Here is a 25,341-nt window from a genome sequence, read left to right as displayed (position 1 = left end):
CAGTACCCAAATAGCACTTTGGGCAGGGCTTTTTTTCAGCCAGAACTCACCAGAACTCAGTTCTGGCACCTCTCAGGTCGGTGCCATTCTAAGAGAACAAGGGAGGTGTTCATGGTGAGTTCTGGCATCTCTTTTTCTAGAAAAATAGCACTGCGTACAGGAACTTATTAAAAGTCACCAAGTAGCAAGCTAACCTTTAGCTGCTCCTAATACAAGTATAGCATTAGGTATTGTATCCCATTTGTCCTCACTGCCTTGTCGTGGCGAAGGGGCTTGAATAACTCAGAGAAGCTATGAAGCTATGTCGTGCAGGGCCACCCAAGACGGACAGGCCATAGTGGAGAATTTTGACCAAACATGATCCACCTGGAGCAGGAACCACAAGCCACTCCAGTATACCTGCCAAGAAAACTCCATGGACAAAGACAACAGGCATATAAAGGTTATGACGCTGGAAGATGAGCCCCTCAGGTCGGAAGGTGTCCAACATGCTACTGAGGAAGAGTGGAGGACAAGTACAAGTAGAGTCAGAGCTGATGAAGCGGCTGGGCCAAAGCAGTATGGTCACTCAGTTGCGGATATGCCTGGAAGCGAAAGGAATATCCAATGCTGTAAAGAAAAATATTGCATAGGAACCTGGAATGTAAGAACCATGAACCTTGGTAAGTTGGATATGGTCAAAAATGAGATGGGAAGAATAAATATTGATATCCTGGGCATCAATGAACTAAAATGGACGGGAATGAGCGAATTCAGTTCGGATGACCATCATATCTACTACTGTGGGCAAGAATCCCATTTTTTAAAAAATGGAGTGGCCCTCATATCATAGTCAACAAAAGAGTGGCGAAAGCTGTACTGGGATGCAATCTCAAAAATGACAGAATGATCTTGATACGAATCCAAGGCAGACCTTTTAACATCACAGTAATCCAAGTTTATGCACCAACTACCGGTGCTGAAGAAACTTAAATTGACCAATTCTATGAAGACTTACAACACCTTCTAGAAATGACACCAAAGAAGGATGTTCTTCTCATTATAGGGGATTGTTATGCTAAAGTAGGGAATCAAGAGATAAAAGGAACAACTGGCAAGTTTGGCCTTGGAATTCAAAACGAAACAGGGCAAAGGCTAATAGAGTTCTGCCAAGAGAACAAGCTGGTCATCAAAAAAACTCTTTTCCAACAACTCAAGAGATGACTCTACACATGGACATCACCAGATGGGCAACATCGAAATCAGATTGATTATATTCTCTGCAGCCAAAGATGGAGAAGCTCTATACAGTCAGCAAAAGCAAGACCTGGAGCTGACTGTGGCTCAGATCATCAGCTTCTTATAGTAAAATTCAAGCTTAAACTGAAGAAAGTAGGAAAAACCTCTGGGCCGGTAAGATACAATCAAAATCAAATCCCTTATGAATACACAGCGGAAGTGAGGAACAAGTTTAAGGATTTAGATTTGGTGGACAGAGTGTCTGAAGAACTATGGATGGAGGCTCGCAACATTATACAGGAGGCAGCAACGAAAACCATCCCAATGAAAAGGAAATGCAAAGTGGCTGTCCAACGAGGCCTTACAAATAGCGGGGGAGAGAAGGCAAGCAAAATGCAAGGGAGATAGTGACTTCCGGGTTAGCGCCAGCAGCGAATGGCGCAGTTCCTCCGATCGGAGGAACGGGCTCCGTGGAAACTGGGTCTTCCCGCCGCGGCGAAGGTGGGGACCCGCTAGAAATCCCAGGTGGAGGAAGCCTGGGAACGTGGGGTTCGGCAGGGCACCAGGAGCGCCTCCCCTACTCGCGGGGAACCCCATTTTGGGGCTCCGGAGTGAAGTGGGGTGAGCGGCGCGGTGCTGCGAACTGATTGCTATTTTCACGGAGGGAAGCCGCATAGCCATTGCCGGAGAGCGCTGACTTTTTCCTGTGGACAATTGGACTCTAAACAAGTACCCATGAGTAGAAACGGAAAATTGGGTCAAGAAACATTTTAATTTGGCATCGAAGCAGGAAGGTTTAAAACAGGAAGTCTGCCTTCCGCTTTTTGTAAATAGACTGAAGCAAAAACCTTGTAAGCTAATAGCCTGGAAAGTCGTTTGTAAAGGTCGAAATCTCCTTCATTTATAATCACTAAAAACCCCTTGGAAGCAGGAGAAAAGGGGGGGGGGTTGACTGTTCAAGCCTGCAGGAGAAAGAGTAAAAGAAAAGTAAGTTTCCACCGTCTCAAACCTGGGAACGGGGTGTCAGAGACAGAAATTGTAGGAGACGTTCATTGACTGTAAATGGAATACTTTGACAGATAGTTAAACAAAGAGAAACAAACTGATTCCAATGTTGCCTTTTGCATCCTAAAGAAACAAAATATTTGAAAAACGAAAGTAACTTTCCTTTGTTGGATATGCTTTAAAAGGATGGACACAAACAGAAACTGTCTCCTCTAGAGGGAGCTTGTTAAATTGTTGCTGCAGTCCACTAGTCCACTAGGGGATTTTACAGCTGCGAGATTAAGATCGTGGGACCAGTCTTCTGACCTTGAATAAAAATGTGTTGGGAGGAAGTCTTGGTGCTGGCCTTTTGTAAAACAAATGCTTTGCTGGAGCATTTGCATGAGAAGATGGATTTGATGAATGAGAAGTTGGACTTGATGACTGTTGTAGTCAGTAAATGTGGACAAACAGGGAATACTGACACAGAAATCATACAGGGACCAACTCAGGAAACTGGTTTGACTGAGCAAGTGCAAGGGCAGATGATAATGGAGGAGGTGGCAGATGCACCTCAAGTAATGCAAACGGAGAGATCCGAGGCCCTGCAGAAGCATAAGCCGCTGCTTCTGAAGATTGAATTTGGAGTGGGCCAGGGGGAGTCTGAAGCTGAGAAGGCTCTTAACTTTGGAGGGACTTTGAAATATGCTGTTAATTATTTTTTGGATTACATTGATGACTGCGGGGAGTGGGACTGTGGGGAATGGGTTGGTCTGATGAGGGGAGATGGAAAGAACTATCGGCTGGAATCCCCCAGAGATCTACTCCTCAAGGAGAAAGGAAAGAACTTAAGAAAGAGACCAACAAAAGACAAGAAGAAGTGCAAGTATAAACAAGAAGAAGGAAATCTGCAGAAGGGGCATGGAAGAGACTTAAGGGCCTCGGACATAAGATCACCAGGTTGATGGACTGGATGGAATGGACAGTAAGGACTGACACAACCCGAGACCAGGAAGAAGGGACGTTGGATGAAAATTAGAAGAAAGTCTACAAAGAAAAATTTTTATTTTGGGAATTAGTGTAAAATTAATAAATATTAGGGAAAATGTTGGAATGAAACTATCTGGCTTTAGTAGAGATGATATAAGGAGTTATGTATAAATAAGTACTAAGTTTTAAGCTTTAAGGTATTTTATGGTAAGATAAGGTTAAATAAATTAAGGTAAATTGAATAACAGAATATGGTGAAAGATGGAAAGGATTTGCTGAGCTAATTAATAGGCTAGACTGTTAAGATAAATTATTCAAACAAAAACTGAGAAAGATGGAAAGAATTTGCTGAAATAATAAATTAAGCTAGAATACAAAAAGGGAGGTGTGAGGAGGTCAAGGAAATAAGCAAATGAAAGAAGTAATATGGGATTTGTATTTTCCTTTTTTGTTGTGGTGTTGTTGTATTGGTTTTTTATGTATTTTTTCGTCTGTCTTTTTTGTTTTTTGTTTTTCTTTTTTCTTCTTCCTCCTGTACTTTTGAAACTCTGAATAAATATCCTTTTTAAAAAAAAGGAAATTTAATGCAGATTTCCGAAAAATAGCAAGAAGAAAGAGAGCCTTCTTAAACGAGCAATGCAGAGAAATAGAGGGAAAAAATAGAATGGGGAAAACCAGAGATCTGTTCAAGAAAATTGCAGATATGAAAGGAACTTTTTGTACAAAGATTACCATAAGGACAAAAGTGGTAAGGACCAAACAGAAGCAGAAGACATCAAGAAGAGGTGGCAAGAATACACAATTATACCAGAAAGATATGGATGGCTCGTACACCCCAGGTAGTGTGGTTGCTGACCTTGAGCCAGACATCCTGGAGAGTGAAGTCAAATGGGCCATAGAAAGCACTGCTAATAACAAAGCCAGTGGAAGTGATGATATTCCAGCTGAACTATTTAAAATTTTAAAAGATGATGCTGTTAAGGTGCTAGCAAGTTTGGAAAACTCAGCAGTGGCCAGAGGATTGGAGAAGATCAGTCTACACCCCAATCCCAAAGAAGGGAAGTGCCAAAGAATGCTCCAACTAGCGCAGAATTGCACTCATTTCACACGCTAGCAAGGTTATGCTTAAAATTCTACAAGGCAGGCTCAAGCAGTATGTGGACCAAGAACTCCCAGAAGTGCAAGCTGGATTTCGAAGGGGCAGAGGAACCAGAGACAAAATTGCAAACATGCGCTGGATTATGGAGAAACCTAGAGAGTTCCAGAAAGACATCTACTTCTGCTTCATTGACTATGCAAAAGCCTTTGACTGTGTCGACCACAGCAAACTATGGCAAGTTCTTAAAGAAATGGGAATGCCTGATCACCTCATCTGTCTCCTGAGAAATCTCTATGTGGGACAGGAAGCTACAGTTAGAACTGGATATGGAACAACTGGTTGGTTCAAAATTGGGAAACGAGTACGACAAGGCTGTATATTGTCTCCCTGTTTATTAAACTTATATGCATCATGCGAAAGGCTGGGCTCCATGATCACTGCAGATGGTGACAGCAGTCACGAAATTAAAAGACGCCTGCTTCTTGGGAGAAAAGCAATGACAAACCTAGACAACATCTTAAAAATCAGAGACATCGCATTGCCAATAAAGGTCTGTATAGTTAAAGCTATGGTTTTCCCAGTAGTGATGTATGGAAGTGAGAGCTGGACCATAAAGAAGGCCGATCGCCGAAAAATTGATGCTTTTGAATTATGGTGCTGGAGGAGACTCTTGAGAGTCCCATGGACTGCAAGAAGATCAAACCTCTCCATTCTGAAGGAAATCAGCCCTGAGTGCTCACTGGAAGGACAGATCCTGAAGCTGAGGCTCCAATACTTCGGCCACCTCATGAGAAGAGGAGACTCCCTGGAAAAGACCCTGATGTTGGGAAAGATGGAGGGCACAAGGAGAAGGGGACGACAGAGGACGAGATGGTGGGACAGTGTTCTCGAAGCTACGAACATGAGTTTGACCAATCTGCGGGAGGCAGTGGAAGACAGGAGTGCCTGGCGTGCTCTGGTCCAGGGGGTCACGAAGAGGTGGACACGACTAAACAACAACAACATCCCAATTGTCCATTAGGGAGGAAAAATCCAAACATGTCTGCTTGCATTTTTTGCCTATTAGAAGTTGCCAAGCCAGTAATAAGATTCTCTTCTAAGTTAAGAACATCAAAGCTTCTCCTGGGGAGATTCTTCCATCTTTCCTTCTCAAGTGATACAGGATGAGTTGATGGTGAGTAGCAATTTAAAAACAAAGCCGTTTGATCCACCAATTTAAAAACCCTGCTGCAGTGTGTTCACAGATAGCTTTTTAGAATAGGCTAGGGGAGATAAGATAAGAATCACAGGCAAGAACACAAACATCCATCAGGCTTACACTTAAAATGGATTTCACATAATGGCACAGACCCAGAGTGAGAGCTAGCGCAAATCAGAACAGATACCAGCTTTTGTTGGGCTGTTTAGTTGTGGTGTATTGTTATCTCCCACCAAAACATTTCTGCAGAAGGCAATTCATCACCTCTTCCCATTCAGCAAGACCAACTTACAAGGATAGCGTACTGCCTCTTTCACAATGCCCTGCGGTTCCATTAAAGCCCTAATTTAACACAGATAACTTCTTGCAAGGGATGGAACTGATTCAGCCTACACCATTCTGTGACCTTGCAAATGTTACTTAGGAAGCAGCTGGCAAAAGTCAGCCTTGGCCCAAGCCCACCCAGCAGCACTGCAGCTGCTGGCAACTCGCTCAGATCCTAAGTGGGCAGAGCACCAGAACATGGAAGATCAACACTGCCGATGGGCCTCAGGCTTTGAGGTCATGGCTTGTGTTCAGAAAAAGGCGAGAGAGAAACAGAATGCCAACTCAGGTGTGCTTGCGGTGTCATTTTGCTATGCATTTACAGTGGTACCTCGGGTTACATACGCTTCAGGTTACAGACTCCGCTAACCCAGAAATATTATAATATTATAATATTATCTCAGGTTAAGAGATAATGAGAAATATTATCTCAGGTTAAGAACTTTACTTCAGGATGAGAACAGATATTGCGCGGCAGCAGCGGGAGGCCCCACTAGCTAAAGTGGTGCTTCAGGTTAAGAACAGTTTCAGGTTAAAAACGAACCTCCGGAACGAATAAAGTGCTTAACCTGAGGTACCACTGTACTGTGATAGGAATTTTATGGTCTTAGATATATAGTAATGTTCATAACCGTACATACATAGATCAGCACAGGAAGACCAACCTGGAACCATTTTGATTCCTAAACTGACCAAAAGTTTTCTCTGCAAGGTCAAAATGGAAAAGCCTCCCCATTGTCTTGTCTCAAGCGTATGTCTGTGTTTGAATAAGGGTGTGAGCCTTATCATTACAAAAGACTGGCCAGGTTCCTCGGGAAATCCAATCAAGTAACCTGCTAGACAGGAGATAATTAACAACAGGAGAAAAACAATATTAAAATTTCTGTGATGTAGGTGGGAGGTATCTGAGGGGTGGTCTTAGGTTACACCCCTTCTGTGATGTATGTAGATGTTTCTGGGGGGTGGTCTTGATCTACAGGATGGGAATTTCAAAGTCTTTATAAGGCCTTGCATGCCATTTTTGTGGGTCCTCCTCCTTTCCTGCATGTGAGGGGAGCACCCTGTTGCAACAGATCAATAAAGATCAAGCTTACTAGCTGCTTTGCTTCTCCATATTCTCTGGTTGGCCTCTGTTATTTTCTCCTACCGATAGGGAACCTATGTAAGGACTCTATATGGGCTCTTGGATACCCCATAAGGGAAAAGGGTATATTTTTATTTACAACAGTACTGAAAGAACTACCATCCCTGGGAAGGCCCATATACCTGGAGGGTGGGACCATTCCCCCCCTGAAGATGTGCTTTATTTTGGTTCCAGTTACAGATAGGTAGCCGTGTTGGTCTGCCATAGTCAAAACAAAATTTTTTCCCCTTCCAGTAGCACCTTAAAGACCAAGTAATTTAGTTCTTGGTATGAGCTTTCGTGTGCATGCACACTTCTTCAGATACACTGAAACAGAAGTTGCCAGATCCTTCTATATAGTGAGAAGGTGGGGAGGGGTATTACTCAGAAGGGTGGTGGGAATGGGTGATTGGCAGATAGCTGTGATGAGCCTGTTGACGACTCTTAACGACTGCAATAGGTCTTACAGGAAAAAGCAAGGGGTGAGAAGGTGAAAAATGGCTTTGTCATGTATAATGAGATAAGAATCCAATGTCTTTGTTCAGACCAGGTCTCTCCATGGTTTTAAGTTTGGTAATGAGTTGCAATTCAATTTATTTGGGTTGCAATCTGATGTGCACATACTTAGAAGAAAAACCCAGTGACAATCAAGTCAAAGGTACTCCCTGCTGGGTAAACATAGTTCAAACAAAGCTGTGAATTATCAATAGATGGTCCACTTGCAGTTCTGAGCAATGAAGGAAACAAATTCCCACAGGCATCTTGATGTCCAGCATGAGAAAAGATTGTTGGACTGGATGGGCCTTCGATCTTACCCATCAGAGATATTCTGAATGTTAAAGGGACAAGGTGGAGAGCTCTGGGATTTGGAGTAAGTGAAAGGACAGATTCGTAGTAAGCATAGCTAACTCACTGGGAACGGGTACCCATTAAGGGAGACCTTAATACAGAATGTGTGGATTAACCAAGTAGTTGCTCTGGAAATTACCATGGAGGTAAATTGAATTTCCCTTAAAAAGTAGCATGGGATCACATCATGGGGAAACAGCATCCATGCCACTGGGGGTATAGTATCATTCTGTCAGCACACCCACGAAGGAGGGGGCTGAGATCTCCTTCAGAAACCAAGTATCCCATTGAGGGATGAGGCCTTTTCAAGAAAGGAAAAAATACAACTTAAAAGTGAAGTATTGCAATCGAAAGTGAGGCAATTATTAGGAAATCCTAGCTTTCTCTCATTCACTGCTGCTGACTTAGCCCCTCGCTTTGTTTAGAGCAAATAAACAGCAGCCTGGGCTCTCTCACCATTGCTCGAGCTTCCTCTCGTATGGATGGAATAGCGAGGATGCTGTAAAGTGCCCCATTCACGTACGGATGAATCTGCAAATGAAAAGCAATGTATAAGCCCATTTCCCACCATCTGAGACACTGTCTAATCCTCATCCTCTCCCTCTTCTGTCCCACCTCCCCTCAAGAACCACATCTTCAGCAATGCCTTTCCAAGCTGCCCTGGACCTTCACTTGTTCCTCCTTAACTCACCATGTAGTATTATGGCTAAAAGTGCAATGTACAAGCCAGGAAGTCCCCAGGTCATACCGTATTTTTCGCTCTATAAGACGCACTTTTACCCTCCTAAAAAGTAAGGGGAAATGTGTGCGTGTCTTATGGAGCGAATGCAGGCTGCGTTGCTTTCGCTGAAGCCAGAACTGCAAGAGGGATTGCTGTGCAGCAATCCCTCTTGCTGTTCTGGCTTCAGGGATAGCCGCGCAAAGCCTCTTCAACAACATTTGATTCAGAATGTTTTTTTTTTCTTGTTTTCCTCCTCTAAAAACTAGGTACGTCTTATGGTCGGGTACGTCTTATAGAGCGAAAAATACGGTATTTCACTTCCACCATTAACTCAATTGGAGACCTTAGGCAAGCCAACCTCTCTGAGTCTCTATCCCCAGGATGCAATTTGGAGGGATTAAGCCTGACCTACCTTGCAAAGATGTATAAGATCAGAATACAAAGAATAAGATAAGAATTTGAAACCCTTTGAATACGAAACACTATCCATTGTAGTCCTGAGATGTTCCACACAAGTGTTCTCAAAGCCGTTTAAATAAAAAGTGAACACACCATATAAACACAGCAATAAAAAATAATCACGTTTCTTGCTGCAATTGAACTGATTTATCTACAAAGTCCTAAATGGCTTGTGACCAGGATGCTTAAAAGACTATCACTACCACCTGACCCTTGTCATTCACTAAGGAGGTGGTTCTCAAACTTTCTTCTATGGGCCACACTTTCAGAAAAAAATTTGCTTGTGCTACACCCAGTTTTTTTATTGATAAAGAAATATATTGGGAAACAAAAAGAAACACCCACTAGCAGTGCTTCATTTATAACACAGAACACAACTATTTTATAATATGATCACAGGACATCCAGAAAGTTTAAAACAATGCAGCTACATAAGAACAGGAATCATTCTCAAAGTATAATTATAAACGAGCATCTTACATACAGTATGCACCTTAAGTATGTACACAAACGCAATGGAAGGTGTGAGCTTGATTTTGCTGGGAAATCTCATTTATATATCAGGTCTAATTTGAGACAAACAAATTCTCATCTCCTCATCAACACAGAGAGCCCTTTTTTGTGATCTTTCACATTTGTCAAAGTTGAAAGTACTTGTTCACTACAGTATGTCCTGGAAAACTGCAAAAGAATAGCTAATGTTCTTGAAGAGAGGTGTGGATACTATACAACACATCATTGAAATGATCAATTTTTTCTTTGATTGCCCTTGAATCTTCCTGCCATCTTCTCCTGCCAAACCAGTGTGGTGCGGCACACCCTTTGAGAACCACTGCACTAAAGTTATGTGGGGAGGCCCTTCTGCATGTCTTGCCGCCATCTAAAGCAGTGGTGGCCAAACTTGGCCTTCAAGCAGTTGTTGGACTACAACTCCCATCATCCCTAGCTAACAGGACCAGTGGTCAGGGATGATGGGAACTGTAGTCCCAAAACAGCTGGAGGGCCAAGTTTGGCCACCACTGGTCTAAAGTGTGGTCGACAGGAAGGGAGGAGACAGTTTTCCACCACTGAACCCAGGCTGTGGAATTCTTTGCTCCACAAGAGTTCTCCAGTCGTACAGTTCCAGGTACAAAGGCAACCTTCTCCAAACCGGAGACCGCCAGCTGTTTTGGACTGCAGTTCCCATCAGCCGCTGCCACCAAGGCGCTGCTGCTATTAATGCAATACTTTCAGTTTGCAAATTGCCCTCCAAAGCCACGGAAGCCGGTGGCTCTGTGTCCTGACATCTCCAGAAGCTGAGATCTGGAATCGTGAGAGCAACATGTGCGTTTCTGCAAGAGGACTGCATGACACAGAGCGTTGTGACTCAGGGTCAGAGAGATACTTTGAAGATAATTCCAGGAACTGGCAGTCTGGAATCCAAATGGGCTTGGTAAGAATGATACAGCTGTCTGACATTTCTTACTTTTTCTGTTACCCTTTGAGAATTCTAAAAAGAGGGTGGAGGGAAGAAGAGCGCCTTTGCAGAATCCAGATAATTTCCCAAGATGAAGAACTTCAATTCGCCACCAAGGTATTTTCAGAAACAGTCACACACCCAGGTTTTTATTTGCAATAAATAGAAGATGTTCTGTTTTGAGTTCTAAAAGTGTTTTATCTTTGCCTCCTTCCTTCTTTATACCTGCAAGTATTAGCTATAAAATTACCTCGTGGTTCTCGTGGCCAAGGAGATCTGAGAGAACTTTGAGTACCTCGTTTGCAATGTTCACACACATTTTCTTCCCTGTGGAGGTTCAAAACACAGAAACAAAATTCCATCGAGTCAAAAGCATTCCATAGAAGGAGAAGATGGCATTTTGAGTTTCCCCAGACCCATTAATATGACCGGGGTTACCCTTCTAGATCTTAACTGCCTTGAGTCCTTGTCAGGGAAAAATGGGAGGTATAAATAAATATAGAAGAAGAAGAAGAAGAAGAAGAAGAAGGAGGAGGAGGAGGAGGAGGAGGAGGAGGAGGAGGAGGAGGAGGAGGAGAAGAAGAATTAACGACACAACCTTCGGAATTTTTGAGATTTAGACCAAGAAGAGCCTGCTGGATCAGGCCAAGTTACAGGGAACCAGGCAGAGGGCCTTCTCGGTGGTGGCACTGGCCCTGTGGAACGCCCTCCCACCAGATGTCAAAGAGAACAACATCTATCAGACTTTTAGAAGACATCTGAAGGCAGCCCTCTTTAGGGAAGCTAAATACATTACTGTATTTTAATATTTTGTTGGAAGCCGCCCAGAGTGGCTGGGGAAGCCCAGCCAGATGGGTGGGGTATAAATAATACATTATTATTATTATTATTATTATTATTATTATTATTATTATTACCCATCTAGCCTAGCATCCTGCTCTCACAGTGGTCTACTAGATACCTGCAGGAAGACCTGGAAGACATCATTTTGGCTACCACAGAAGTAAATGCTACTGAGTTGGATGTGCTGATGGTCTGCCTCAGTAGAAGGCACCAGGGAGGGTGGGAGGTGCTTGTGGGGTTTTCTGCCTCAGGTGCCAAAGAGGTTGGATGTTATTAGGAACCGGGAGAAGGACTGCAATTTGCTTCAGGCAGCAAAATCCATTGTGCTGGCACTAGGTCAGCATTGCCTAGGGTTGAGTCTTTCCCACTCTCTGCTTACCTGATCCAATTTGGATAATATACATGCCATTTTATCCGCACTGTGTTTCCAAACCAATTCACAACAGACATCTGAGCAAACTAACCCAAGTCCTATTAGGCTACCTTTGACATGGGTGTGATTGAAAGGCCTTTGCCCCACAGATTCCTGCCTCTGGGCCCCCTCACCACTGAGATGTGCCCCACTACACCCCAGAAAGCTCACCATGGGGAAATGCAGTCCCCAGGCTAAAAAAAAGGTCTCCCATCCCCGCTGCACATAATATTTCCTTACACGAACTGAAAGATACCTGAGCTCCGAAGGCAGAGGTTCATGAGCAAGGCTACGGAGTAGGCTAAAGTATAATCTGACATGCTGTCTGTATCTTTTAGTGCATCCACCAACCACAGGATAAGCCCATCTTTGATCATAGTCGACTGCAGAGCCCGCCTGGGAATTCAAAGACAGTGACAAACATTTGTTTGTTGATTATTATTAATAATCAATTAATAATCTCTGTGAGAACAGGATGCTGAGGTAGATGGGCCTCTGACCCGATCATGCGGGGCTCCTCTTAACTTTCAAAAATCTGCCACTTGAAATCCATCACCTCCACTTAGCTTGCATCCAATGAGAAAATTTGCAAGATACAATCTCCTGGAATAACTAATTTGTGGCACACTGTGATTCCATCGCACAGTGAAGCATTTCACAAGACTGCTCAGCAAGCTAACTGCAGGAAAAGCCAGCTCATGATGTCTTAAACTGCGTACAAAGTGGTCCCATGATATTGCCCTGAATCATTTATCAGGGTGAGAAGAAGGAACCCAGAAGGAAAGTTGGGGCTTTTTTTCTGTTTTTAAGCTACGAAGCCATAAATAGTCCCGATAGCAAGGCAGTTAATGTTCCACTCCCTTCTTTATGCCTCTGTCGCTCTCACCGCTTTCTTCAAATGCTAAAATAAACCATGACCCATAAAAAGAGCTAATGAAGGGATGTATTTATGGTTATTGCAGCAGCTGATACTGCTGGGGCCTATTTTCTCCTTTCTCCAGACAGGCCCTTGGCTTATTTGACTCTTTCCTCACCCAGCTTACTCTGCTTGGCGTAAGGTGCCACCAGTGGACACTCTTGCCAGTTACTCAAAACTCAATGTAATCTGAACGCACGTGACCTAACATATTCCCCCCAACAAATGAAGGAGGCAGCTGAGAAACATTCAAACACAATGATTCCAAAGTTGGATACAAATATTTGCGCCCCGTCTATATTTCAAAAAGATTGGAAGCTTCAGCTGCCACAGACATAGCAGCCAGGGAGGAAGGTAGTCGGATCGTTATTGTCATGAAGTAGTGATCCTGTGAGCAAGTAATGCTGGGGGGGGGGTTCAGGCAGGTGGTAACAATTAGTCCCCAAAGTGGGAACATGCGAAGGGGCTGGCAGGTTGCCAGCATTCCCCAGCCCCTACAAATCTTTGCGTTAACCTGCCGGGGAAGGGAGAAAAACCACTGTGTTTTAGACTTGCTGTTTGATGTTCTGTAGCTGGCGCCAGAGAAGATGCCAATAAAGCCTGGTAACCCGTTTGGTGCCTGCGTGTGACTGATTAGTAGCTTGGAGGGAGGACTCGGAGAAGCGGCCCCCTCCCTTGACAATTGTCACCCTAGTGCTGTTCCAGCTACGCTGGCTCAGAACTGGCTTTCAAATCCGATTCACAGTGCCCCAAACAGTCCGGGACCAGGATACAGTGGCGCAGGGAGTCCCAGTGGCACCAGGGATGGGCGCCCGCAAGCGCCACTCCATAGGGTGGGACATTCTGGGGGCGGGGTGTGCCACCGAAGCTGCATCCCTCCCAGGCGTCCTCCACCTAGAGGGCAGATGCCAGCCCCACACTGCCTTTTTGGGACAGCTGAGGGGGAGGCAGTAGGAGTGGGACTGGAAGGTGCTGCACCTTTGGGTCTGATGTGTCGCCCCCAAGGTAAGTGCGGCCTGGTGTGCCCCACTCCTTCCTCTGCTACTGCCAGGATACCTAAAGGACCGCCTCCTTCTATGTGAAGCTGCTCTTGGAGTCAATAAATGAATGAAGGCCCTGTTGGTTCTCCTCCGTCCCCCACTGTCTCAACTACAAACAGCAGGGCCTTCTCCGTGGCCACTCCTAGGCTGCGGAAGGCCCCTTGCAAAAAGGCCTGCATGTCTAGCTCATTTCCCAGAAGGTGAAGAAGTAACAAGGGGATCCTCTATCTTGAACCTGGGCCTCACCAACAAGGAGGAACTGATCTAAAGGGCCATCACATGGAAGATGGAGCAAGCTTTTTTTCTGCCACTCCAGAGGCTGGGACCCAAACTGTTGGATTCAAGTTACAAGAAAGGAGATTGTGACTAAACATCAGAAATAACTTTCTGACAGTAACATACGTTCAACAGTGGAAGGGACTGCATTGCAGTGCAAAAGACAACAAATCTAGCCCCTCCCTGGATTATAAGATTTGCATCATATAATCACTTTATATTTAAGAATAACAGATAATTGTTCAGTCAAGTATGTTTATTTCTTTGTTAGATATCATGTCACTGATTCTAAGTCAGGCTTCCTCAAACTTGGCCCTCCAGATGTTTTGAGACTACAATTCCCATCATCCCTGACCACTAGTCCTGCTAGCTAGGGATCATGGGAGTTGTAGGCTAAAAACATCTGGAGGGCCGAGTTTGAGGAAGCCTGCTTAAAAAAGGCTTTAAAAAGGTTACTTTCACAAGTCTACTGCTTTAATCAATCCTCTATTGTTTGGCATAATATATTTTTCCCAAAGTGTGTCATGAGGATGCATGGTTCACTTACGTATTTCTCCCCAATATGGTTTGTTTTAATGTTCTGTCTGTATGAATATCAAAAAGTATGGGCAATGATCACTAAAATGAGATAAAGGGATGTGTAAGTTGAGTATGATTATGCGGGAAAAGGCAAATCACTTTGCCAACCAAGCTCCCTCTGAGCTCCCTTCCTCCTCCAGCTCTAAGCGATGCTCCTGTCATCAGCTCTGGAGTGCTCTGATGACAGTTATATGAAAATCAGGCCTTCTTTCGTCCCTGAATGCAACCTAACAAGCCTGCATTTCCTTTCCTGCCGCCAGCAGGGCCCCTCTGCTTTCATCACCTGAGGCTGAGTTTCTGCAAAGCCCCCAGGACGTTCTCTCGAGTAAGGGAATACTTGTCTTCGGCTTTCAACCTTTCTTCCAGCATTCGGAGCAACCGGGGATTCTGGGAAAGGTAGATTCGGCCTGGATAAAACAGGGCAAAGAATGAGACAGAGGAGAGCATCTCGGGGAAGGAACAGGACCCTGAGATACAGTTTCTAAACGATTCTTGCAAGTTTCATCCCAAATTGTTTATATTACCCTTGCTGGGTTTCCCCCCCTAGATCTTGTTTCTCTTTCTTGTCCGTTGCTGAGGGCGGATGAACCTTTCTACAACCAGAACTTGAGGATAACCTTGGCTGCATGAGAGGGAAAAGTGGAACAGCCTAGCTAGGACCAAGTCTTCACGAACTTCCCCCTCCTCCACTTGGCCATCCCACTTGGTTGCATTGGAGAGGTGAGGCTACAAGGCCTCTTCCACTAGAACCGTGGCTAGAACCGTGTCATCTGTCTCCTTCTGTCTAATAACCGTCCCCACTAGGAGCCATTCCCACCAGGTGGCATCCGAGGGAGAGCTGGGAGAGTGAGCCCCCACATGACCCACCTGGCTAGGCCAGCTGCCATGTGATCCTTCCCTCCCAGGACTGTTTCATTCATTGGTCACAGAGCTTAGATTTAATTACTTGCCTCTAACCTCACTGCCCCCTTTCCCTTTCGTAAGATCTATATTAAATGGTAAACCATCATTTTAAAACTGTGAGCCGCCTCGGCTGAATTGACAGAAAGCCCATATATAAAGGCAATAAAGAATTTAGAACGGCAAATCAGCTGTACCTGGGCAAACGTAAGAGTCTCTCTTTAAAAATTTATTCTCTTTCTATTGGCCTTACAGCCGCCTCAGCACCCAACGTCACCTCCCTGCCCTCTGTTTTATGGGAAACCCTACATCTGATGAAAACAAGTTTTAAAAGCCTGCTTCCAGCACTTCCGGATGCCCTTTGACCCAATAAAAGTACTGCCTCACGTGCTTTCCAGTTCTTCTTCTGCAACCAATACACCTCTAGAGTACCCACCAAGGAGCTGGACTTTAAACAAGCCCTCAATAGGGACAAAAGATGATGAACTTCCACACAATGAACTTCCAGGCACAAGAACAATGAACGTTGTTTTGACTCTTTTCCCACAAGCACCCTGCCCCATAATCTTAAGCTTCTCCTCCAATCTCAAACCAAGATCTGCATGCGTGTGTGCACATGCACTGCAGAATCCTGGATTGCTCTCGGCTGTGCCATTGAGTAGCCATGCTGCTCATACAGTGGTACCTCGTGTTACGTACTTAATCAGTTCCGGAGGTCCGTTCGTAACCGGAAACAGCTCATAACACGAGGTGCGCTTTCACTAATGGTGCCTCCCGTTGCTGCCGCGCCGCCAGAATGCGACTTCCCCTCGCATCCCGGGGCAAAGTTCGCAACAAGGGGCATCTATTTACGGGTTAGCAGAGCATGTAACCCGAAGCATTCGTAAGGAGGATGGTACGTAACACGAGGTACCACTGTATATGGTTTCATCCAAGAGGCTGGCTGACAGATGCCCCGTGGTATGTTCAACTTCCGAGCCCCTCCAAGCCAAAGGCAGAAAGCCCAGCCAGCAGCCAAACGAATCCTCAAGCGGTGGTTCCCACAGCGCAGCAACCCGGCAAAGGGGATGCAGCAAGGAAAACCACCGTCACCTCTCCGCTGGGAAGCGCTGAGCAAAGGCGAGTCCCCAGGCAATGCGGCCGATTTGATCGGCACAAGGCATGCAAGCTCCACCCTCCAGTCGTTCTTGGACTCCTTATTGGGTGAGCAATACAGCCAAGCAACACAGTTGTAGCCTCCCTCCTCCCTGGCCGGCAGGGAGGGAGGGAGGGAGAGGAGCTGCTTCCTTTGAAACCTGGGGAATTTAAGGGACATCATCAATAAGGGACAGCAGCGGGACATGGTGCTGGGATAAGGGAATTTCCCGCCAAATAAGGGACAGTTGACAGCTATGAGCCAATCCCCTTCCCTGCCTGTTTAGCTCCCAAGACCTGCTATCTGGGCAATAATCACTAACAGGGACCACCTCTGCATTGCACCTTGGTGGGAGTGTGCATGCTCTGCATGCAGAGGGTGCTATGCCATTCCAGGTCTGTGAAAGTCCTCATCTTTGATCCGGGAACACTGCTGCTTGTCTGTGTAGACTGGGATGGCTAACCTGTGGCCCCTCCACATGTTGATGGACTACAACTCCCATCGCCTCTGACCATTGCCTATTGGCTGGCTGGGGTAAGAGTCAAGCAACAGCTAGAGGCCTGCAAAATAGCCACCTCTGGTGTAGACAATACTGAGCTTGGTGGGCTGACGCTCAGATTCAATATATGGTGGGTTTCTATGATAGCTTCAGACTGACTGGTGTGTTCCACTTCCTTGCCAGCACTGGGTCTTAAGCACTGGGTCCCTTGGCCTGAAGCAAAATGAGTGTCACGCCCCACAGTCGCCTTTGACTGGACTTAACCGTCTGGGGGTCATTTACCTTACCTTAAGCACTGACACAACCCATTAGCACACTTACATATAAATACTACGAGCCAACAGAGTTGAAAAGCAGCTACCTTGGTAGCCGTTCTCTTCTTACCTTCAGCTAGTGAAGCAAATGCATTGATAAGCCTGGCTGTATATTGACGGACAACCTCGCTCTTTGATTGTATCAGCATTAACACGCTTCTCTGCAGGAGACAAAAAGACAATTCAGTGCTTGAGTCTTGAAATTACATCTATCTATCTATATCTCAACACGAAAGGCAGACCAAACAACCATCATAACACTATATGAAACCCACTTCACACGGCAACTGGGTCAAAACATCTGCTCCCAGGTCTCAAGCAGAAAGACGTCCTTTTCTAGAATTTCCTGACCCCTTTTACTGGAATGGTCAGCAATTGAACCTAGGACCTTCTGCATGCATAGAAGGTGACCCATCACCAAGCTATGGTCCCTTTTGATTCTGGAAGCTAATACTGCCAAAACTTTTGGGTTCTTAAAAAAATTAATAACCTATAAATTCTGTTATCACTCCATATATAAACTGTACAGTATTTTTTAAATGTATGTAGCACAAACTTAATGAAACCTTTTGCATCTAAAACAAAAAACAACACCACCCCTATATTTGGTAATCACTTTGGGTTGTACTGGAACTGTCCTATTTTAAATTCCTGGTTCAGTCTGCTACAAACACCTAAAACTGCTCGTAGTTTATTCACTTCTGTTTGGACTCAGATGAAACCAGCGGCACAAAATCCCTACAAGAGCTGGACCCAGACATGCAGAGACCCAGACATCTGTCACTGAAACATGTCTCATAGCTCAACCCATTCACTAATAATAATAATAATAATAATTTATACCCCACCCATCTGACTGGGTTTCCCCAGCCACTCTGGGCAGCTCCCAACAGAATATTAAAAACACGATAAAACACCAACCATTAAAAACTTCCCTAAACAGCAAAGCCTGTATCGCAAGTAGCTGAGTTGTACAATACACAAACTAAAGAGAGGCATCTCTGTTGATTATTAGGCAAATGGGTGCCACGCCCTGGTCTGGTGCTGGCTTGCGGGGAGCTAGATACCTAGGACAGGGGGCTGACTAAACTCAGGAGGGTTAAGGTAGCAGCCAGATATCAGGGCACCCTAGAAACGAAGAAGCTGGGGTGAGGCCCAGTGAGGCAATCTAAAAGAGGGTGGTTCCCGTATCTGTGAGGCAAATCCAAGGAAACAAGAGAGCAGTCCAAAGGTGTGGGGGGTTTTCCAAGGGCAGGGCGTGAGCAGGGATCAGGAAGAAAGGGCAGGAAGCAGGAACAAGAAACTGGGCTGCACTGAGCTAAGGCCTGTGTTGTTATTCCAACAACAAGCAGTTTTCAAGTGGGAACTTGTGTAGCCTGATCTTCCAGACAGAGTAAGAATATTTAGCCCAGCCACCAAGTTTCTCTGCTTCTAAGCAGACCCTCTTCTTCCCAAGAAAGCCGGTTCTGATGTGCCTTGTGCCTTCGATGGGTGGCTTCCTGTGCCAGCACCTTCCGACCCTGGCATTCCCAGAAAGCTAGCTGTGGGCTCTCCCACTGATTGCCAATGCTCACCTGGACATTGCTGTAGCAGTCCAGAAGGTCGTTGTTGATATAAGCCTGGAGAACGGTGTCTCTCTGCTCACCAGGATGGGATGTTGTCAGGCGCTATAAAAGAAGCACGGAGGAACAAGCATCAGGCGCACAGCTATCATCTATAATTAGAGAAATTATTTCGGCACAAGAAGGCAGCACCTCCTCATCATCCTTCTCTGCTAAACAATCATCCTCCAGGGTCGGCTCAAGACATTTTGTTAGCTGAGGCCGAAGTCAAGATGGCGCCCACTCCCAAATCCTACAGAAGCCAACCAGGCTTGCAGTTCAGTCCTACATTGATGCTGGCAGCACCCTCATTCCTTGCATCTTATGGAAGAAAGCTAGCTTGTGGGTTGCAGGCCAGGCCATGCAAGGTACACACAGCTCTATCCTCCAACATCTCACCACCACTCTCGGCCCCTACCCACAACTACTGCCACCTGAGGCAGCTGCCTCACTCTTTTTCATCTCCGCCAGGCTAAGCAGTTGGCTTCTTACCTCTCTTGCCCTGACCTAGCCACCATGATCCACACGACGGTCACCTCCAGACTGGATTATTGTAACTCGCTCTACGTTGGGCTGCCCTTGAGACTGACCCAGAAACTCCAGCGGGTGCAGAATTCCGCGGTGAGACTCCTTACGGGGTCCTCGCTGTGGGATCACATTCACCCGGTGCTATACCAGCTGCACTGGCTCCCGGTGGAGTACAGGATCAGGTTTAAGGTGCTGGTTTTAACCTTTAAAGCCCTATACAGCCTAGGACCCTCATACCTATGGGACCGCCTCTCCTGGCATGCCCCACGGAGGCCCTTACGGTCTTCAAACAAAAACATCTTGGAGGTCCCGGGCCACAGGGAGGTTAGGCTGGCCTCAACTAGAGCCAGGGCTTTTTCGGCTGTGGCTCCGATCTGGTGGAACGCTCTGTCACAAGAAAATAGGGCCCTGTGGGATTTGACATCTTTCCACAGGGCCTGCAAGACAGAGCTGTTCCGCCTGCCCTTTGGCCAAGGCATAGTCTGACCCCCTCCTTTGGCAATTCTTCACAGAACTCTAGCCCAATGGTTGCCATTAATCTAATTTGAACTGATTTTATAATGAAATGATTTTAGAACGTTGTATCATTTTACTGTTGTTAGCCGCTCTGAGCCCAGCTTCGGCTGGGGAGGGCAGGATATAAATAAAATTGATGATGATGATGATGATTAATATTATTTTAAATAGCAGGAGTTATGCAGCTTGCCAAAGGTGTGCACCTTCTGCATTTACACCAGAAATACATAAACTGGTACTGGGCTGAGAATTCAGCATCCAAAGAAACTCAGATTTTTCTTCTTCTTTTGGTTAAAAAATAAAATAAAGCCCTCCTCACTCAGAATTACACTAAAATGAGAGACTTGTGAGAGGGTCTAGGCAGCAACAACGTAGGAACATTTTGAGAGAAGGTCCACCTTCCCTCCAAGGTCATCAACTTGATTGCTCTCTTCCTTGCCAATTGGGTCGAACAACCACAAGGGAAGGATGGATGCTCTAGGAAGCAGCACCAGCCCTGCATCAACTGGAGGCTGGTTCGTTAGGGCTCACTGCCCCACTGATGGCAGTCTGCCCTTACCCAGTTCACACCCAGCGGTGGAGAAAGAAGAAGAAGAAGACAAAGAAGAAGAGGAGTCTGGATTTGATATCCTGCTTTATCACTACCCAAAGGAGTCTCAAAGTGGCTCACAATCTCCTTTCCCTTCCTCCCCACAACAAACACTCTGTGAGGTGAGTGGGGCTGAGAGACTTCTGAGAAGCGTGACTAGCCCAAGGTCACCCAGCAGCTGCATGTGGAGGAGTGGGGAAGCGAACCCGGTTCACCAGATTACGAGTCCACTGCTCTTAACCACTACACCACACTGGCTCTCGGGCACTTGGGGCAGTGTGCCTGGGGCGGCGCAGGTCGCCCATAGGGGCAGGGTGCACCGTGGGGCCTCCAGAGCCTGCCTGCCTCCTCCCACTCAGCCGCCCTACAGCTGGGGGCGGGGGGAGGCAGCGGGCAGACCGTTTGGGCAGCGTAGAGCCTGCACACGCCCAAGCCACTGCGTCTCTCCCAGGAGACACGTGTGGCTTGGGCGTGCTGCAGGTCCTGTGGTGAGTGCCGCCCAGCATTTTGTCGCCCCCCCCCCAGTGGCGATACCCAGGGCGGCCTGCACCCACCGCACCCCCCTTCCTCTGCCCCTGTTCACACCTGCCTGCCTTCTTATTTGTAACCAGTTCAGGGGGTGGCCCTGCCTGTCAGCTTCCTCCCCTTCCTTAGTCTCCGTGCTGCCCTTGTGAAACTGAGCAGGGAGCAGGATGGGGCAAAACTCAAATTAGTTGGCTCCGCCTGCCCATGTCTTTGGCTCCCCCTCCTCCCGGTCTCTCCGCCTTCTGCCCTCCCACTTCCACTGTACCAGCCAGCAATCTCTGCTGCTCAAACTTAATTTCAGTGGGTGCTACGTCACATGAAGCCTCTCCGTTTTCCCCCTTAACCAACCTCCCTTTTCAGCTCCTCAAATGGTTTTCTGCGACATGGAATTCAAATTTCCCCTCTGCATATTCAAAGACTGGAAAGGGGCCAGAGTGAATTCTCAACCCTGAAAGTCAAACGGGGTGAGGCAGTGCAGCCCAGAGAGGGCAAAGACAACAGCAAGCAGAATTTGGGACAGTCAAATTTGGCAAGAGAGACCAATTAATATCCAGGACTTGGAATGCTGCAACACCCTTTGGTGAGGATGGGGTGAGGTCATATTCCTTGCAAGAGATGCACCTCTCTGCTCTCTAGCTCACCCACCCAGCGCAATGCCTGCAGCAAGAAGGTTTTCAGGCGGTCGCTCCCTTCAACCAGGTCTTTCTTTAGCTTCTCGTAATCCAAAGATGGCAAGAGCGGCACCTCCTGCATTTTCCTGCATGGCAAAATGAGAAAAGATGCACTCATGAAAAGCATAGTGACTTCTTTCAAAGTTGCACGTTGATCCCAGCCAAGTGAGACATTTGGAGATGGAAAACCTGTGCAAGGAATGCACCACTTCAGACCAAAGATCTGAATATACCTTCGTATTAAAAAAATGAATTCTTACACATAAAAAGGTAAGGGGAAAGGTAGCCAGCGTGGTGTAGTGGTTCAGAGCAGTGGACTCGTAATCTGGGGAACCAGGTTCATGTCTCTGCTCCTCCACATTCAGCTGCTGGGTGACCTTGGGCCAGTCACACTTCTCTGAAGTCTCTCAGCCCCACTCACCTCACAGAGTGTTTGTTGTGGGGGAGGAAGGGAAAGGAGAAAGTTGGCCACCTTGAGACTCCTTTGGGTAGTGATAAAGCGGGATATCAAATCCAAACTCCTCTTCTTCTTCTTCTTCTTCTTCTTCGGCAGGGCTAAAAACCCATCTCCATGACCTGCTAGCTTTCCGTGTGCGGGGATTTAATTTTTTTTCAAGGAGTAACATTCTATCATGTGAATGCCCACCTGCCTTTTGAAGTGGTACAGTCCACAGAGGCTTACCACTTTTGTCTGACTTAGTGCACAGTATGTCCCCAGACCTATCTTTTCATTAGGGTTAGCTCCATCCCAAGATGCAGACTCTGCTCCTTTACAGATAAGCACAGTCCCGTGATCCTCTGCCCTGCGACCCACGGTGTTTGAAAGGTTTTGATTGTTTCTTTTTTAAAAAAAAATTATTACTTTTAAACCTTACAAAAAGGAGAAAAGAAAAGAAAAAAAGAAAGAGCAAAAGAAAGAAAAAACAATACAGTACAATATATAAACAATACACAACACAACATTAACACATTAAACAAAACAAGAGCAAAAACAATTCAAAAAACACACATCATACCATCTCAATACCCTCTCTTTCATTCCCTTGTTTCATCTCACCTCCCTTTTTGTATTCCATTTCTATTAATTATTTCAGCAAATCCTTTCCATCTTTCTCTATTTTCTGTTATATGGTTATCTTAACATATTTTAACCTTATCTTCCATTAATACTATAATACTTATTTATGCTTAATTCCTTATAACATTTCTACTAAAGCCGTATAATTCCATTCCAACATTTTTCTAACTCATTAATTTTACATTATTTCCATATATACACTTTAAACTTTTTCCAATATTCTTCCACCGTCTCTTCTCCCTGGTCTCGGATTCTGCCAGTCTTTTCCGTCAATTCCATATAGTCCATCAACCTGGTGATCTTCTGTCCGAGGCTCTTAACTCTTTTCCAAGTCCCTTCTGCAAGTCTTCTTCATATTTATACATGCACTTTACTTTGTCTTCTCCTGATCTTGTTCTTATTTTCCTTCCTTTGATGCTGAAGAGTAGATCTCGGGGAAATTCCCACCTAGCAATGTTTTTATTCCTTCTCGACAAGTCAGCCAAATCTCCATAGTTAAAACTAAGGTTCAAAAGATATTTCAGGATGTGTTTCAAAGTTCCTCCAAATCTGGCGGTCCCCACAACTCCAGTCTTTGATTGTTTCAAGCACCTTGGCAATAATGCTGCAAGGCCGTGTGGTCATATCCCCTATGACCACCACTGACACTAGTTTGCAATTAGTTTTTCAGGTTACCCTGAACTGGTTTCCACTCAAGTGGGATTAGAAGGGCAGGCAGTTGTGGAGTACACTCACTTCCAGGGCCGTCTTACCCATAGGTGCCAGGGGTACAGGGCACCCAGGCGCCGGGTTCTCAGGGGCGCCAGGCCGAGAGTCTGGGGCCCGAGAGTTGAGTCCGGGGAAGAGCCCGTTCGTTGGTCGGAGCGCTGCGACGGGCTCTGCACCGCAAGTTCGGGGACGACTGAGCCAGCGAGATGCTGAGGCGGCCGGCCGGCTCCACCCTCCTGCGCGCCTGGGACTGGGCAACTGGGGGGGGGCAGCACTTGGCGGATCCTTGCACCCTGGCACCACATATGCTTAAGAGAGCCCTGCTCACTTCCAAGAGGGTCAGATGAATGAAAGGAGTCTCCATTTCAGCTTTGACTTCTCAGTGCATTTCAGATTACTGCCCAAATTATGCTTTTTTAAAAAAGAATAACAAATTTAAAAGAAAATTACTTACACAGGAACTAATGATGCTCTTAACATTGTTGAGGCCTGTAGTAAAAAACAGAGAGACAGGGAGAAAGGGAGATTAAAAAAAAATTAATCAAGATTTTCTTGGTTTACCAAAGTACGTGCATTGTCTCTTTTTCAGGTTGTGTTTTCTACAGATCAGTTACATTTGTTGTGAGACATTAGTGCTGTGTGCAATATAAGGTTGGGGAAGAAAAGAGAGGGGTGGGGTGGTAAAACTTACATTCTTTTATTTAGCGTATCTGTGGGGTTTTGTGTCTGTATCACTTTGGTAGGTTCGAGAGAGAGAGACGGAGAGAGATAGAAACTAAGGCAAAACCAAACGTTGGGTTTTTCTCATGGCTACCAATACTCTTCCAAAATACAGTTTGGAAACCTTTATTAAAAATGTAGCTTGCATCCAAGGCAGTTGTGATAAATTGAAAAACACCATAAAAGATCTAGGATGATAAAGGCACTGCAAAAAAACACTGCTAATCAGTGAAATAAGCAAAAAATAAAAATCACCATTGATCATTATCATGAAATGGAGCGGGAGGAGGGCACCATCATCATAATCCAAAAGTTTTGAGGGAGGGGGTATTTTAAAGACCTAAAGACAAGAAGCCTAGCTGAGGTTTCTAAAAGTCTGGAGAGGGAATTCCATCAGGCTACGACCACCACTGCCCACAAATCTGGCCTCAGATAGATTTCACTCAAGATTACTTACTGCAGATTAATTATACGGTCTGCTAAGAGATCCTGAGTATGCAATCTTGTTTTATGAATTTAAGGACAAAGGGATGCTATATATATTAAAAAAAGCAGACCAGGGTGTTACTAACCCAGAGATGGAAGGAAGAGACAGCCCCGACCAGAGAAGAATGGCAAACCAAGTTGATGGACTATCCAAAATGGCAAAATTAACTGGGAAGCTCAGGAATCAAGAAGACAAGAAATTTTAAAAAGAATGGGAAATGTTTATAATGTATATACAAAATCATTGTAAACAGGTCAAAACATTAGCAGGATTTTAAATACACTTGTAATGTAACAGAATGTATAGATAATTTAGGAAGATGAAAAATTGGAGAAGTATTGATATGCAGTTGAAAACAGAATCAACAGGACGCATGGAAGGGATGGGGGGAAGTCAGGAGATTCAGAGTCATCTTGATATTTGGATTTTGTACTGTTTTTTGAGGTACCGTACTTTTCCGTGTATAAGACTAGGGTTTTTTCTTTAAAAATCATGCTAAAAAATGGAGGTCGTCTTATACATGGGTAGTGCCTAGGGTGGGCATTTGATTGGTTGCTGTTAGAGGCTATTGTGCGTGTTATTG

At 45.5% G+C, this 25,341-nt stretch overlaps 1 protein-coding gene across 5 annotated transcripts in view; it reads right to left on the bottom strand.

Annotated features, from left to right (window-relative positions):
* The window catches only part of ARMC9 (armadillo repeat containing 9), an 88,201-nt gene that overhangs the window by 33,125 nt on the left and 29,735 nt on the right, over nt 1–25,341 (bottom strand). For all 5 annotated transcript variants that reach the window (XM_083612776.1, XM_083612780.1, XM_083612779.1 and 2 more), the window contains exons 10-17: nt 24,006–24,040; nt 21,740–21,851; nt 18,910–19,002; nt 17,406–17,496; nt 14,771–14,894; nt 11,933–12,072; nt 10,672–10,748; nt 8,242–8,316 (exon numbers count right to left, since the gene is read on the bottom strand). In XM_083612776.1, coding sequence (XP_083468902.1) covers nt 8,242–8,316; nt 10,672–10,748; nt 11,933–12,072; nt 14,771–14,894; nt 17,406–17,496; nt 18,910–19,002; nt 21,740–21,851; nt 24,006–24,040 — 747 coding nt within the window. The remainder of the gene's footprint in view (nt 1–8,241; nt 8,317–10,671; nt 10,749–11,932; nt 12,073–14,770; nt 14,895–17,405; nt 17,497–18,909; nt 19,003–21,739; nt 21,852–24,005; nt 24,041–25,341) is intronic.

Source organism: Podarcis filfolensis (assembly GCF_964270895.1).
Source record: "Podarcis filfolensis genome assembly, chromosome: 5".
Lineage (NCBI taxonomy): Eukaryota > Metazoa > Chordata > Lepidosauria > Squamata > Lacertidae > Podarcis > Podarcis filfolensis.
The sequence above is the reverse complement of the archived record's forward strand: the minus strand, read 5'-3'. Positions and strand labels throughout refer to the sequence as shown.